The sequence below is a fragment of the Urocampus carinirostris genome, chromosome 11 (assembly GCF_059441175.1).
Source record: "Urocampus carinirostris isolate Australia breed hairy pipefish chromosome 11, RoL_Ucar_1.0, whole genome shotgun sequence".
Classification (NCBI taxonomy): domain Eukaryota; kingdom Metazoa; phylum Chordata; class Actinopteri; order Syngnathiformes; family Syngnathidae; genus Urocampus; species Urocampus carinirostris.
In genome coordinates this window covers 37,701,697-37,716,678 of record NC_142359.1, presented here as the reverse complement: position 1 = coordinate 37,716,678, position 14,982 = coordinate 37,701,697, and the positions used below count along the sequence as shown (strand labels likewise).

The 14,982-nt window shown below is 41.6% G+C and overlaps 1 protein-coding gene and 1 pseudogene across 7 annotated transcripts in view; both read left to right on the top strand.

The window, feature by feature from the left end:
- Positions 1-901: 901 nt before the first annotated feature.
- The window catches only part of ppp1r12a (protein phosphatase 1, regulatory subunit 12A), a 74,791-nt gene continuing 60,710 nt past the window's right edge, over positions 902-14,982 (top strand). For 3 of the 7 annotated variants that reach the window (XM_088348606.1, XM_088348602.1, XM_088348604.1), the window contains exon 1: positions 903-1,311. In XM_088348606.1, coding sequence (XP_088204732.1) covers positions 1,075-1,311 — 237 coding nt within the window. In that variant the 5' untranslated portion in view covers positions 903-1,074. Of the gene's footprint in view, positions 1,312-14,982 lie in introns of all 7 variants that reach the window. The other 4 variants (XM_088348599.1, XM_088348600.1, XM_088348601.1 and 1 more) reach the window with 4 other exon arrangements.
- On the top strand, positions 14,702-14,833 carry LOC148357284 (5.8S ribosomal RNA; annotated as a pseudogene).

Here is a 14,982-nt window from a genome sequence, read left to right as displayed (position 1 = left end):
TATCTATCTATCTATCTATCTATCTATCTATCTATCTATCTATCTATCTATTTAATCTAGCAAAAGCAGTGTTGGTAATAACACATTTATAAACAACGTCATTATGTAACGGGGTTTTACATCAGTAATGGAGTAATGGTCTGCTGATCTATAGCACTTTTCAAGTCACTGAAAACCTCCCAAAGTGCTTTATGATGTACTTTACACCTACCCATTCAAACACCCATTCACACCCCGAAAGCGGCGTCAGCCATGCAAGGTTCCTACCCGCTTAAAGCCCCATTGTCATTTAACTCGGAGGAGTCAGGAATTGAACCTGTGACCTCTCAGCCCCAACACCGTTACCGTTACTGATGGTCAAAGTGGTTTTGTTTTTGGCTGCAGAACGCCAACATTGGCGTGCCCCGCAAACTTGACCCCGTTCTCAGCAGGGCGGTTCTACACTTTCCTCTGAGTTGTTTACGTCACGTCTTTTTTAATCATGTCTGGACAGCAACCGACTTGTGTCCTTCGCAAACGAAACGTCTCTTTTTCAGTGTTAATGTGTTTATAAAAAAAACGTAAAGAGTATTCTTTTTTCTTCTTTTATCTCTCTTTTTTCTTTTGTTGTTGTTGTTTTTTTGTTATTTTTCATTTTTTTCATTTTTGTCCTTTTGTCTTTATTTTTCCCCTTTAAAGTAACGTGCCCGACACTGATCAATAGTGATATATTTCGAACGGACATTATGCAATATTTTGAAGTGCTGCCTCGTTTTATTCGGTGACGTCGAGTCTATAAGGGATTACCCTGCTCACTCTTCCCCCCCACCCTCTCCTAATCCACAGAGGATGACGTCACATTGCAGCTCCAACGTTGCAGAGATCTCGCGAGACTAAGCTACAACAATCAAGCAAGCCTCTTCTCGCGCTGTAGCCGAGCTTCGGTCGTCCCTCCTCCTGTCCCCGGTCCGCCCTCCGCCTCCCTCCACCCCGCATGCAGCCCTCCCTTCCCACGCCCCAGTGAGCTGTGGGATAGTGCCACTATAAAGTATATCCTCTCTCGGAGAACGATAAGAAGCCCGAGACAGGAGGGGGATGAAGATGGCGGACGCCAAGCAGAAGAGGAACGAGCAGTTAAAGCGGTGGCTGGGCTCTGAAACGGACCTGGAGCCTCCGATCCTAAAGAAGAAGAAAACCAAGGTGAAGTTCGACGACTGCGCCGTGTTTTTGGCCGCCTGCTCCAGCGGGGACACGGAGGAGGTGCTGCGAATGCTCGACCGCGGCGCTGACATCAACTACGCCAGCGACGACGGGATCACTGCCCTTCACCAGGTTTGTGTAGCCACCCCTGACCCACGACTTGAGCCGGGCTGGACCTGGCCTCGCTCGAACGCGGGCGGTACGAATCTCCCGGGAACACCTGTCAAGTGGAGGCCATTCTCTTCCCGTTGTTTACCTACTTGGAGAACCGGAGTACGGGATCTTGCAACGCCCGTCTTCGAGCGTTTATTTGTCCAATTCAATACAGTGGTAGTTGTTTCGAGACTTAGGTTTCGATATGGCTCAAATTTAACAGCGATTATTGTATGTTTTGAGCATTTTGGAGCATCCTGTTCATGGTCGTCAACACACACCAGGCGATAGTCCGCACCCGTAGACTCTGGCTAATTGCTAGATTGCAGGCGCTGTAGTGGTTTGCAGAGATCTACCCTCTTGTTTATTTTCTGTTTTTATGCATGAAGTCGAAAATAAGTGTTGTTACTTCAATTCGTTTTGTTCGGGAGTGAAACTCGTTATATTTGACACCTTGGAAATAAGGTGCGTTGTGGCTAGGTGCTAGCGGCTAAAGTCAGTTTGTTGACGCATTTTGGTTGTAAAAACGTCTTGTTTGAGGACATTCATTTTTCGTTACCCATTTTTATTGCCCAGTACTGGATTTTTGTCTTGTTATGAAACTAGTCCTGCAGTCCTGTGTTGGTTTAATAGTGTATTACGGCTAGGTTTGCAGGTAGATGCTAACGCTAGGTTAGCACGTACAGGAAGCTACATTTTCGTCAATTTAGTTTCCGGTTTATTTTTGGGCTCATTTAAAAATTCGTTTTAACCAATGAGCCTCTTTTAATAATCGCAAACGTGTTAAGTGTGCTTTCAAAGCCCCTGATGACTAATTCGGCATTCCTGAGCTAACTTCTCTCACGCTAACTAACCTAGCAGTCCTTGCAGTCTAATGATGAGATGGCAGCTCTTTGGACTCAATTTATTCTTCTTATTAAAAAAAGGATGATCAAACATCACTATGGTGTATCATGTTGTAGTTGCACATGCTAAATTGTTGCAAGAGCCGATTGCATTGAGATACTACTAAGTGACTCACTGATATTTATGTCATACGTTTTAAGTTGCATTAAGTTGTGCTATTAGTGAAGTTCCAGCTTTAATATCCGCCCGTTGTTGTGCTTATATTTGCCTCTCACTCTACACGGTGCAGTATTGACAAACATCTTAATCATGGCACCTTCAATATCTACGTTTCTCAGGTGCGCCGGTGAGCAATGCAAGAGTTTTGGTATCATTCTTTCAACTCAAGAGTGACGTAGCCTTCTTACCCGCGTGTCATCATGTACTTGCCTTGCTTCGTCCGCAAACCCCAGTTAAGATTTTGTAAGGATCACAAGTGTATGCAGCTATCTCATTTGTCACATTTCATTATAATGTGCAATTCAGTTAGTTATCCTTCCATTTCTCACCCCCTCCTCATCTTGCCCAAAGATTGCCTGCTGTTGGCTTGTTTTGGGATGACTACTCACAAGAGAGCGCTGGCTCGCAGACTTAATAATCTCTGGAGAGTGCAAATATGTAAGCTGTGTGTGTATGCACTGTGATGTAGGAAATGTGCTGTTTTTGCCTTTTGGGTTTCTAAAGGAGCCTTGGTGTCATTATGGGAAATGGCGCCCTTGCTTGTTAATCTGTAAGTGTAGCGACCCTCTTTCATGCACGACACAAGGGTTTCACAGTCTCTGGGTTTATTGCCTGCATTCAGTAAACAAAACAATACAAAAGTCAGGGGCATCTGTTCACGACTGCAATTATCTTCAGCGCTTACAAATTCACTAAAGCTACGGCAAGCGCTGAAGCCCATAAAGTGCCAAACGAAAAAGACAGTCGCAGACACCCATGACTTAACAACTGAATGAGGTACCGGAATATTAACAGTAATACAACAAAAAGACAGATTTTGTGAGAATTCAAAACAATCAAATTTCAACTCTGTTACATAAGGTCAAGATGAGGAAAACCTTCACTAGATGGCTACATTTTCCTTAATTACCTCACCTGTATCTTTTTCATGAGAGAGGCCTTGCTTATCCACCTTGTATGGAAGGAGGGGGGCTTGGTGGCATATCTCTCATGAAAGCTGTTGATCAGAACAGGGTTATAAATAACACGTTATACGTTCTCCCAACTGTGTTTCAAGAGATGTTGCTAACTTTGGCTATGACTCAGTTTGTGGCAATGCTTTGTAGTGTAGAGGCTGGCATTGGAAAGGAGTCACCAACCGCCTGACCGCGCGCAGTATGGCTATCTTACATTGAATATGTTTCTTTATTTGTATTCTAGTCCCTTCAATATTTCCCCCGTTGTCCTTTTTCTTACAGTCCTTTTTGGGGGGAATCAATCAAGTGATAAGCACTGTATATTTCCTCATTGAGCTAATCCTCCCAGAGCCTTCAGGATATAGCTGTGTAGAAAGAGCAAGTATGATTGATTCCTCCACTTTTTTGTTCTTAAATAATGACATGTCTTTGTCCACAGCTGACTCCTGACTAAAACAGTTATAATTTCAGTTGCCATGCCAACCGAAATTGCCGTAACTTGTGAGAAACGATTCTGGCAGGAACAGATGGGATACTGACAACAGCAGTACTTTTGGTTTGGTACATTTGGGTTGTCTAAATCATAGTGATGTCGCCTTGTCATTCAACTCTAATTGGTGTGTTTTGAGGGTTTCAGACTGAGACATGTAAGAATTGGATATGAAACTACTGCTTGTATGTTTCTTTAATCATTACAGCACAAATCGGATTTCATGTGCTTGCTTCAACATTATTCCTCCTGATTTGATGGTCTCAGCTAATTACTAAAATGCTTGTTCGTTGTTATGATATGTTTTTTCAGCATTCTTTGCTTTAATGATGGCAATTTGTAGCGTACAGTATTTAAGTAGATGTATTGAAGTGTCACAAAGTCTTGGTAAAAGATTTTTGTCTTCCTTTTTTTTGCGTAGGTAGTTTCAAATCCAGGCAATACCCAGGCACTCTGGCTCAGGTGGGAGCAAAAATATGAATAGCGCATCGTGCGCTAGAAATGTTATATGCCGTCTTCATTGCTAAACTGGTCTCGGGAGCGTAGCATTCCGAGTGCTGTTGCCTCGGCCTCCGCATTCCTCACATGACAGTATTTGGAAACCATGGCAAAGAGTGAGCGGCGCAGACATTCCTCAGCTGTCACCTAAAGTCCCTGCACCCCCTCTACGGCCTGTCCCCAAATTGCTGAGCTCCATCAGGCCAATTTGCTGTTGCCTCTCCAAGGAGAATCTCCACTCTGACCTACACTTGAACTTTTACTTTTCTCCCACGAGCTATCATAGAGCGTGTCATTTCTGTGGGACCTATATCCATGATTTTTGCGGGAGTGGTTGCTATAGTAATGACTATGAGTGTAGCATAATGTTACGGTGGCTTTGCATGCACAGAGTGGAAGTTGCATAACCGAAGGTGAGAAGCATAGTGCTTGGCAGGTTCGGCTATTGCAATGAGAAAATGAGTCAAGCCGGGCACCAAGATTGCCTTGTATTGGGGTCAGTGGCTCCACCAGCTGGCAGCATTGCGTCTTATCGCTGGTGTGCGGACGACCTTGTCACAATGTTACTTGAGGTGTGACCCGGGAATGAGCCATCATCTAAAATATTTAAATTAAAATATTTTAGATAAAAATATTTTAGATAATGGGAAACAAAATAAAAATCTGACAATATGCCCACATTAAACCACCTACATTGGATATTACCAAATCTTACTGCAATATGTATTCTGTGTAGCACTATTTAGCACGTCATTTGCACGTCACACTGGGTATTTGTATATTGTATTCTTTTGGCTTTATTATTGTACTGTTCTCAGCTCAGGGATGCTGCTGGAAATGTGAATTTCCCTTCAGGGATGAATAAAGTATCTATCTATCTATCTAATATGGTATTTACCGCGGTGTACGTGTCCCACCAAAGATCCACATTCACGCTGGACTGGATGATGAGGTTTTTATTATTACAGTTTCTGCAGATGGATGAGTCACAACATTAGCTTTTCTGCTGGCTTTGATCTCATTGCAGTTCCCTCTGGTAAGACTGCCAACAAAGCACATCAAAGAGCTTTCTTTTCACTTTACATGTCAAGTCAAGTCATTTTTATTTGTATAGCCCTAAATCACGAAGAGTCTCAAAGGGCTTCACAGATTATTACACTGTATTACACAGACTATTTTTCAGCCGACGAGAAGAGTAGGTTATTCATATGCTATGGAGTAGAAGTGAGTTTTAAGCTTAGATTCAAACATTTCCACTGAGGTTGCAGATCGGATCTCAGGGGGAAGAGCATTCCACAGCATCGGTGCCCGGATGGAGAACGCTCTCGAACCAGCAGAACACTTCTTTGCTCTTGGGATCACCAGAAGACCGGCAGTCTCAGATCGTAGGCTTCGGACCGGGACATTGGGGCAAATCAGATCTGAAAGATAAGAGGGAGCAAGTCCATGTATGATTTTGTACAATACTAAGAGAACCTTGAAATCACATCTATGGCTAATTGGGAGCCAATGCAGGTTAGCCAAAATCGGTGTTATGTGATCGTACTTTTTTGTCCTAGTTAAAAGCCTCGCTGCGGCATTTTGTACCAGCTGAAGAGACTTGATTCTAGACTTCGGGAGACCACAGAGTAGTGCATTACAGTAATCGAGACGGGAGGTAACAAACGCATGAATTATAATTTCCGCATCCGACTGAGACAGTATTGAACGGATTTTAGCAATGTTACGAAGATGGAAGAAAGCGGTTCTAGTAATTTTCTTTACATGCATTTCAAAGGATAGATCAGGGTCAAATATGACACCTAAATTTTTAACTGAGTCACTCTGTGTGATGTGACATTTGTCAATGTTCACAGCAGGTTTTGAGAATAAGTCACGGCATTTAGATGGACCAATGACTAACATTTCTGTCTTTTCAGAGTTAAGACGCAAGAAATTGAGTGACATCCACTCTTTTATCTCAATGAGGCAGGCCTCCAAATTTCCACAGTTTAATGTGGGAGATTCCTCCAACGGAAGATATAGTTGAGTGTCGTCTGAGTAGCAGTGGAAGCTGATATTGTACTTGCGAATAATATCACCTAATGGAAGCATGTAAATGCTGAAAAGAAGGGGGCCAAGCACTGAACCCTGCGGAACACCGCAGGTAACGTTAAAGGGCTCAGATGTCATTTCACCATATTTAACACAGTGCGTCCTATCTGAGAGGTAGGATCTGAACCACGAGAGGACGGTTCCTGAGAGACCAATCCATTTTTCCAACCGTTCTAGTAGGAAATTGTGGTGCACTGTGTCAAAAGCAGCACTAAGATCCAGCAGCAGCAAAAGTGATGAAGCGCCAGAATCCATTGCCAGTAGGAGATCATTTGTTACCTTGATCAGAGCTGTCTCAGTAGAGTGGTTAGCCCTGAATCCTGATTGCATGGATTCAAAAAGGTTATTCTCGGATATGAAAACATTCAGCTGCTGTGCCACTACTTTTTCACGTAATTTAGAGAGGAAAGGTAGGTTTGACACAGGTCTATAATTACTTAAGATTTCTGGATCAAGGTTGGGTCGTTTCAGTGTGGGTTTAATAACGGCGGACTTAAAAGCTGCTGGAACTACACCTGAGGAGAGTGATATGTTTATAATATTTCGAACTGAAGGTCCAAGGACGCCAAAAAGACTTTTAATAAGTGAACCTGGGAGCGGGTTGAACTGGCAAGTTGTCGGTTTGGCCGCATTCACCACCTGTTTGAGATCATCAAGTGACAGTTCACTAAAACTGGACAATACAAGGCAATCTTGGTGCCCGGCTTGACATAAAATACATTTTAGAAAATCACAATACATTTTTACATCTTTACATTTTAACAAGATACTTTTAACAAGAGATGATATAGTGGATTTTTAACGTTTACAATCAATTCAACATATTTTTCTTTAGTCTGAATTTTAACCAACATCATCCTTTTTTAATGTATATGAGAAAATAGAAATAAAAACAATAATGAGTATAAAAACGGGTACAATTTACCTGCAAATGGATGAGTCACAACATTAGCTTTTCTGCTGGCTTTGATCTCTTTGATCTCTACAAGGGGAATTAATATTTTAGTAAAACAGAAACAAAACGAAAATAAACCTAAACAGCTTGACAATATCAATCACATTACTGTGCATGTTGAGAGATTTGTCAGCTGGGGTTATAATGTTTAAAATTAACTTCTTTTGTGGTGCACCAAAAGATGTGTCTTACCATTGCAGTTCTCTCTGGTAAGACTGCCAACAAACCCCGCCTCCCGGTCACATGTCAGAAGCCAAAACCAAACCCCAGCTGACAAATATAGCCCTTTGAGACTATTTGTGATTAAGGGCTATACAAATAAAACTGACTTGACTTAAACAGTGCAACAAACTTTACTATAAGGCTTGGCAAGCTGCTCTTTGCGTTCTCTGTTCTATTTTGATTTACAACCCTGCCTTCTTTTGTTTTTTTGGTTTGAACAATTTTATTGACACTTTTAACAGTAATTAAACACATTCACAATTTCACCATATCATATTCTAACGGAGGTTTTCCTAGGGATCCTCCTTTGTTATCAGCCGACAATCGTTTGATTGACTGCACTTGAGGTGCAGTGAACCTTCGTTTGTCGTGGGTGTTACGTATGAAATAATTTTTGATAGGCAAAATCCGTTAAGTAGAAACTGTATTTTTCTTAACAATTACTCTATTATATATTGAAACCAGTGAACCAACCTGTTTACTGGCCCAAACACTCATTCAACAATGTACTGTACCTAAACATTTATTTCCTAACGAAACATATTCTCTTAGGACACTTAGGCCAATCAGAATGCAGGACCCAATGCAAGAAAATCTTTGAAGCATTGCGACTGTAAATGGTGAACAGTGTTACAGTGAGATATCATTGTATAGTTAAAATAAGGCCATTTTGACCTAATGTAGCTCATTCAATAAAATTGATCGTATGAAGACTGACTCAGATTGAAGGTATTGAAGAATTGGGTTATAGCAGTCTAGGATCATCCCTTTATTTTGCCATTCTTTCTAGGTTGAGAGATATCCTTGCATGGTTAGCCTTTGTTTGCCAAATGAAGTGCTTGTTGAAAGTCACTTATGCATGTCAGAATTCTTTGAAGAATGTATTGAGGTGCGCATCAATTATTCTTGGACTACTTTCCAGATGGTTTTGATCTTTATTTTTGGGCGGTTATTTTATTTAGTAATTATGCTAATTCAAGGATGGTAAAGACTTGTTTAATTATAATTGTCTTTGTCATTGATAACAACATATTGAACCTTGTTTACTGCGAGATTAGGCATGGCACTCCAGGGCAACCTTGTAATAAACTACTTCAAAGACCAAAATGATATAAAAATGAATGTTGGGATAAATAGTCAAATATTTCCGAGTATTTGCTTGGAGAGTTGCCGAAGTTGTAAGTGCATCAGAACAGTATTTCAATGACATTAGCAGCAACATATATCCAAAATAGGAGAAAAAAATATGAATGATCTTTTTCATACATAGGCAAGATATACATGATTATATTTTTTTCACATTCATGTTTGCTTGTTTAGGGTGGTGAAGAAACTCTTCCTGAATCTGTTAGTACTTGTTTTAAGGGACTTGTAGGGTCTGCCAGATGGCTGCAGGTTAAAGATGCGGTGGCCGGGGTAAGATGAGTCCTTTTTCAATTTTTGTTGGTCTTCCAGACTGGGTGGAGAGCAACCAATGATTTTTTTTGTCTGCAGTTTTGCTCCCAGCATACCACACTGTGGTGCTGTTTTCCACAATTCTCTTTGTAGAAGGACACCAGCATTTTCTGATCAGGTTTTTTTTCCTGAGCCATACACAATCTCCATTGATGAAGAAGGTCTGTGGTTTTCCTCCTGTAGAATGACTTCTTTAGATGTACATCTTTTTGTGTATCCGGATCTTTTTATAGCACGCTGTCATCATTTTTATGCAATTAACCATGCTGTGTTAAACGGGAATTTAGGTCAACTGCAATCTGTGGCCAATCTTTTTCTTTTTTTTTCTCCGTATAAGCAGATGGCAGGAGTGAGCATGTTTGGTAATTCAGCTCCAGGAACACTGTTAGAAATCTCTGTTTTAGACCTGGCAGGGCTATGGTGACTCAGCGCATACATTCTCGCGTCTGTAATTGGCAGGTCTCTCCATGTTGAGCCAACCAACCCTGTAATCATCCTGCAGGAAGTCCCTGTGAAGTTGATGATGTGATGCTGTGTTGGCGGCGGCAGTGACTAGCCGGTGACGCTCACCTCGAGTTGTCTCCTTTCAGAAACAAAAATTGTTAAAATTATTTTTGTACACAACCCCCAAAGTTGTTAAGTATGCATCCCATAATAGTGCTTTTGCAAGTTGGAACTTGTTCACCTGGGGTTGGTCGTAAGGAACAATTCCTCAGGGCAAGCAAACCTGCTGCTACACATCCAAGTGGACTTGACCCAGGTATAAAATTGACATTTTTTTCCCAACTTAGATGTCCGCTTTTCAAATGATTCCGGGATGACAACAGCTCAGCTCGGCGCCCTCGAGCCTTGTGGCATCACTTCGGTCTGCCCTCTGCTCACAAACAAAAACTACGGTTAAGAATGATGGGAGGGGGGAGGGTTTCAATTTTTTTTTAAAGCAAACCTCTTTAAAACTACGAACTTATGACTGAAGAAACATGAACCATCCATTGAAAATGCCCGCAATATTGGCTCTGAATCATTATAATTTTCAACTCCTCATGCATTCATCTAGAAGAAGAGAAAGAATATTGCGTTCCGTTTGAGAGGGCAAAAAAATAGCAAATGTTTGAATTTTTAGCAACCTAAATCAGCCAACTTTAAACTGGTGACTTTTTGTTGCTTGTCATTGATAACCAATTGACACCTTTTCTTTGCATCTACTTAAAGGATGTGTCGACCTCAAGTCAAGTCACATTTATTTATATAGCCCTTAATCACAAAAATGTCTCAAAAAACTGCACAGGATTACAATTACACAACTACCTGATCTTAAACCAGCATGCGGGCAAGGAACAACTCAAAAACCTCAGTGTGAGGAAAAAAGAGAAACCTTTAGAAAGGACCTCACACGTGGTAATCCCCCTTCCAGGATTGACCAGGGTGAATTACCATTAGCATTACAGTACACAGAATAGTAAACACTAAGTAAGATGTTGAAGATATCCGTAAAGAGCATGACACCAACGACGCCCCCATCCTGTAAACTAGTCCAGAAAGTCTATGACGGCCACGACGCCGCTTCCCATCTCTGCCAGCTGGTAAATGCAGGGGTTGACATGCTGCAGGTCAGACACTGGTCCGCTGACTCATCTCAAATCATCCTTCTGCTTCGTATCAGCCAGGCAGGCGTCGGAAAAAGACAGGACAAAACAGAATATGAGGTGGGCATTAATGATACGCTTTGGAATAGAAGTGTGCCTTAAGCCTTGATTTAAAAACTTCAGTTGAGGTTGCAGATCTTATCTCCAGAGGCAGGGCATTCCATAACACCGGGGCCCGGATGGAGAACGCTCTCGAGCCTGCAGACTTCTTGGCTCTCGGAGTCACAAGTAGACCGGTATTTTGCGAGCGCAGACTCTGTGCAGGAACATAGGGGGAAATCAAATCGGAGAGATAAGAAGGTGCAAGCCCATGCAAACATATGTTAATAAGAGAACCTTAAAGTCACATCTTAAGTGGACTGGGAGCCAGTGCAAGTTGGCCAATACAGAAGTAATATGCTCAAACTTTTATACATATATATATATATATATATATATACACAGGGTCCATGGGAATCCCAGGCCCTTATATGGTTGTCATCTGTAGCAGCTAAAAGGTTGTGTGTATGTGAGCTCATCTAGTAGTGTGCTTCACCTGAAGCTGAAACAAAGTATCCGTTTGTAATTGTAGTGGTTTACAAAAAAAATTATAGGCAACTTAACCCTATTTAGAAAGCATATTATGGCGCATACAGCTCTGGATAGGTGGAAGAAAATGTATGACTGGATCGACCTAATAGCGCTACTTAAAATAAAGACAATCATCTAATATATTCTGAATGGCAGTAAATATTTAATTTCCTTTGTAGATTTTACCAAAAAAATGGTGAATGCTTACCATTGCTCTTATTTGCTTAATTGTTACGAGTTACAGCGTGAAAGCCTGCTAGAGTGCTTCATTACAAGGAAGATGTAGTTTATTTATCATACAGTACAAACCAGATTAATTTTTTTTTCCTTGTGGAATTCTGTGTTTTATAAACCTTGAAGGTCAGGTCACATAGTCTTTTTTTAAATTGACTGCAGAGTGAATAATTAAGGGGTGTCCACTCAACTCATCAGCATGAGGCCAATCTGATTTAGATTAATGAAGCATGTCATGTTAAATCAAAATTAAAGCTTTTCTGGTCACGTATTTTCCCTCATTCTGAATTCTGAATGGGTAAAGGACCCTCAGACAAATTCACCCAAGAATGTTTACACTAATCTGTATTTATTTTTTTCATCTTTATTTGAACTTTTAGTTTTGCGAGTCACTTGCCCAAGACTTAACGTAGGAAGTGGATCCCTGACAACCCAGGCGGTCAAGGGAGCCGCGATATCGGCAAGTCAAAACCAAAAGTCCCTAAAAAGTAATTGAATTTGACCATAAAGAATGTGTACGAACCCTGTTTCATAATGAGCTGACACACATGAAATATCAGCATTGAGCAATTTAGTCTTTTTATTAATGAAAATTCTATTTTAGAGATGTTTAAGGCAGTTATCTCCAATCTTTGCTTTTGTGGCATCCATTTAACTAGCCCTGGATAGTTTGCACAGAAGAAGAACCCCAGAAATTGAAGATCAGACGAGTGAATGCACAGTGGTGTGTAAAACTGAACGGCTTCTTACAGTTTTAAATGGTTTCATCTTGCAACATTTACGCTCGGTGTCTTTAGTCGGCTCTCTGCCAAGGACGGCAACCTTATCTCACTTCCTGGATGTTCACGTGCAGGAGGCGTTTAACAAACGACACAACTGTGGCTTTCCAAGATTTCTATGCGGGTGATCGGAAAGCGTCGTCGGGACCCTGAAGAGTAACAGGAAGTGGCTGTTTATTTTTCTCATTTCCTCTTTGGTGAGGCTGGCTCCTTCAACTGCCCCCTTCCCCTCTCCTGGTATCATTGTGTATGGGTTTAAGCGTACTGCAATGCTCATCTATATTGGCCAATGATTGGAAGTCAACACAATAATATCTGGAGTCCCTCTCCCTGATACAATCTTAGCATCTTTTTGGTTATTGCCTTTTTACCCCCCGGTCCCCTACTTCCTCAATCCTGGTCCTCTTTTTTCCATGGGAATCCCAGGCCCTTATATGGTTGTCATCTGTAGCAGCTAAAAGGTTGTGTGTGTCTGTGCGTGTGTGCATTACAAGTGAGCTCATCTAATAGTGTGTGGGGACCCAGCTGGTCGCTCCCCCAGCCCCCATGTACCCTCTGGCCTCTCAGACCTAGCCAACAAGCACAGGAGCTCTATTACAGCATACATGCACTCTTCACTTAACTTGAATATTCTTAACTCCGTCTGATCTTTTCCAAAATTTACTGTTTTATGCATGGCCCAATTGCCCCCTCTCTTCCTTCCTTGGACCTCCACGTCCGTGGAGGAATTCCTTTTGTGGAAGCAGTTGCAAGATGAGTCGGATGACAAGAGCTAGCAGGCGTGGCTAGAGTGCGGCTAATGCCTGAAAAGCCTAAGGCTAGAAGTAATACTTATCTGGGAATTTCTCCACTGGTATGCTAGTCCAGGACTGATGGAGGGCCTTTTCTGTAGTCAGGGCTGGTGCATGAAAGCTCTGTTTGTGGCTAAAAGCAAGTTAAATCTGCAAGAAAGTCAATCGTTTCCTCAAAGCCGTTCGATTTCCATAATAAAAGGACGCAATGTTGTCTGGCGTTAGATAAAAACTTTGACATGAGCATTAAAGGTTATAAGGTGAGATAGTCAACATTTTTATACAAGCGTCACTGAACACAAAAATTTCATAGTACGATTTTTTTTTTTTTCAAACAAATCGGCCCCGTCGTACGAAAAAAAATTCAGTTCATTAGCGTTCCCAGAAGCTACCACTCGGATTACTGCCAGCATCTGCTTATTTGATTTGCGCATTCAAACTATTCTATGCAAAAAGAAAAAAAATAGCTGTAAAAACATCTTTGTGCTTATTTCATATAAAATTACAGTAACTTTAATTTCAAGGGTACAGAAAGTGCTTAGGTACCAACAGTCTCTCGATCTCATACCTGTCAATAATAATGTGCTTCTTGGTTTAAATCCCTGAAGCACGTGCCGGTTCATGAACCGCGAGTTGAGGTGTGTGTTGATGACGTAAGCGGTGAAGCCCAGCAGAGTGTACCACGTGACCGAGTAAGAAAATGAATCGCTAGGTCTGAGTGTAATTGAAAAAAAAGTGGCAAAGTAACTCCATGGGATCCCCTCAACTTCCCTTAGTCCAAAAACTTTGGAAAAACTTCTGACCTTGAATAAATTGAATAAAAGATAATCACTATTTATCCTCATAACACATTTTCACTAGTTTCGTAAGCACAAAAACAGACAAAATAGAATAACACAGAACAATTAATTTTAATACACAAAAAACAAAGTATATAGATATATATTTGAACTCTGTGAATGATTACACCCCATTATTTTATTGCATGTTATACATTATTTTGTCCACATGATGGCATAATTGAGGAAATTAATCTATGTGAATTGATCAAAAATGTATAAAATACAGAGAAAAACGCAAAAGTTGACTTGTATTTGACATCCGCGATAAGGCTGCACGATTTTGGAGAAAAAAAACCTAATTGCGATTTTCCAGACTTGGATTCCAATTTCGATGTGATTTTCAATTTTACAGTAATGGTGCATTTCTGTGCCTATTTTGTTTTTGTGAAAACCTTAAACATAGAGACTTGCAAATTATCTCGATGATGTCCTTGGGGACTGAGAGTATACGACTGTAACTAAATAACAACTATAGATCTACAAATAAAAACAAATTGCATTCAGGCAGCGCGACGAAGCGAGTTTGGCGGACGCGGCGTCACACGGCGAGATAAGGCGGCGGGCGTGATCCGACGACCCCAGTAGAGCGGCGCGGCGGACGTGCGCGGGACCCCCATAACTGTGTCGGTGTCGTGCGTATCGCGCCCGAAAGTACCCGCGCCGCCGGTTAGGGGCTCGCTCGCGGGAGCGACCGAACGGCACCCGCGGTAAAAACCCTGTCGCGAATTTGTCTCCGATCGTCCCGGGCGGACGTAAAATCGCCCAGCTGTACGACTCTTAGCGGTGGATCACTCGGCTCGTGCGTTGATGAAGAACGCAGCTAGCTGCGAGAACTAATGTGATTTGCAGCTGCGATTGGAAGGCAACCAGTTCAGGGGTTCCCCAGCCCACTGCCTGGAGGTGGCTGGGATTGGCTCCAGCCCTCCGCGACCCTAATAAGGATAAGCGGTGCAGATAATGAGATGAGATGAGATTTTTTTTTTATTATATATATATATTTTTTTTAATTTTAAGGGGCGTCGCTAGTTTGCAGATTTTCACTTTTAGCGGGTG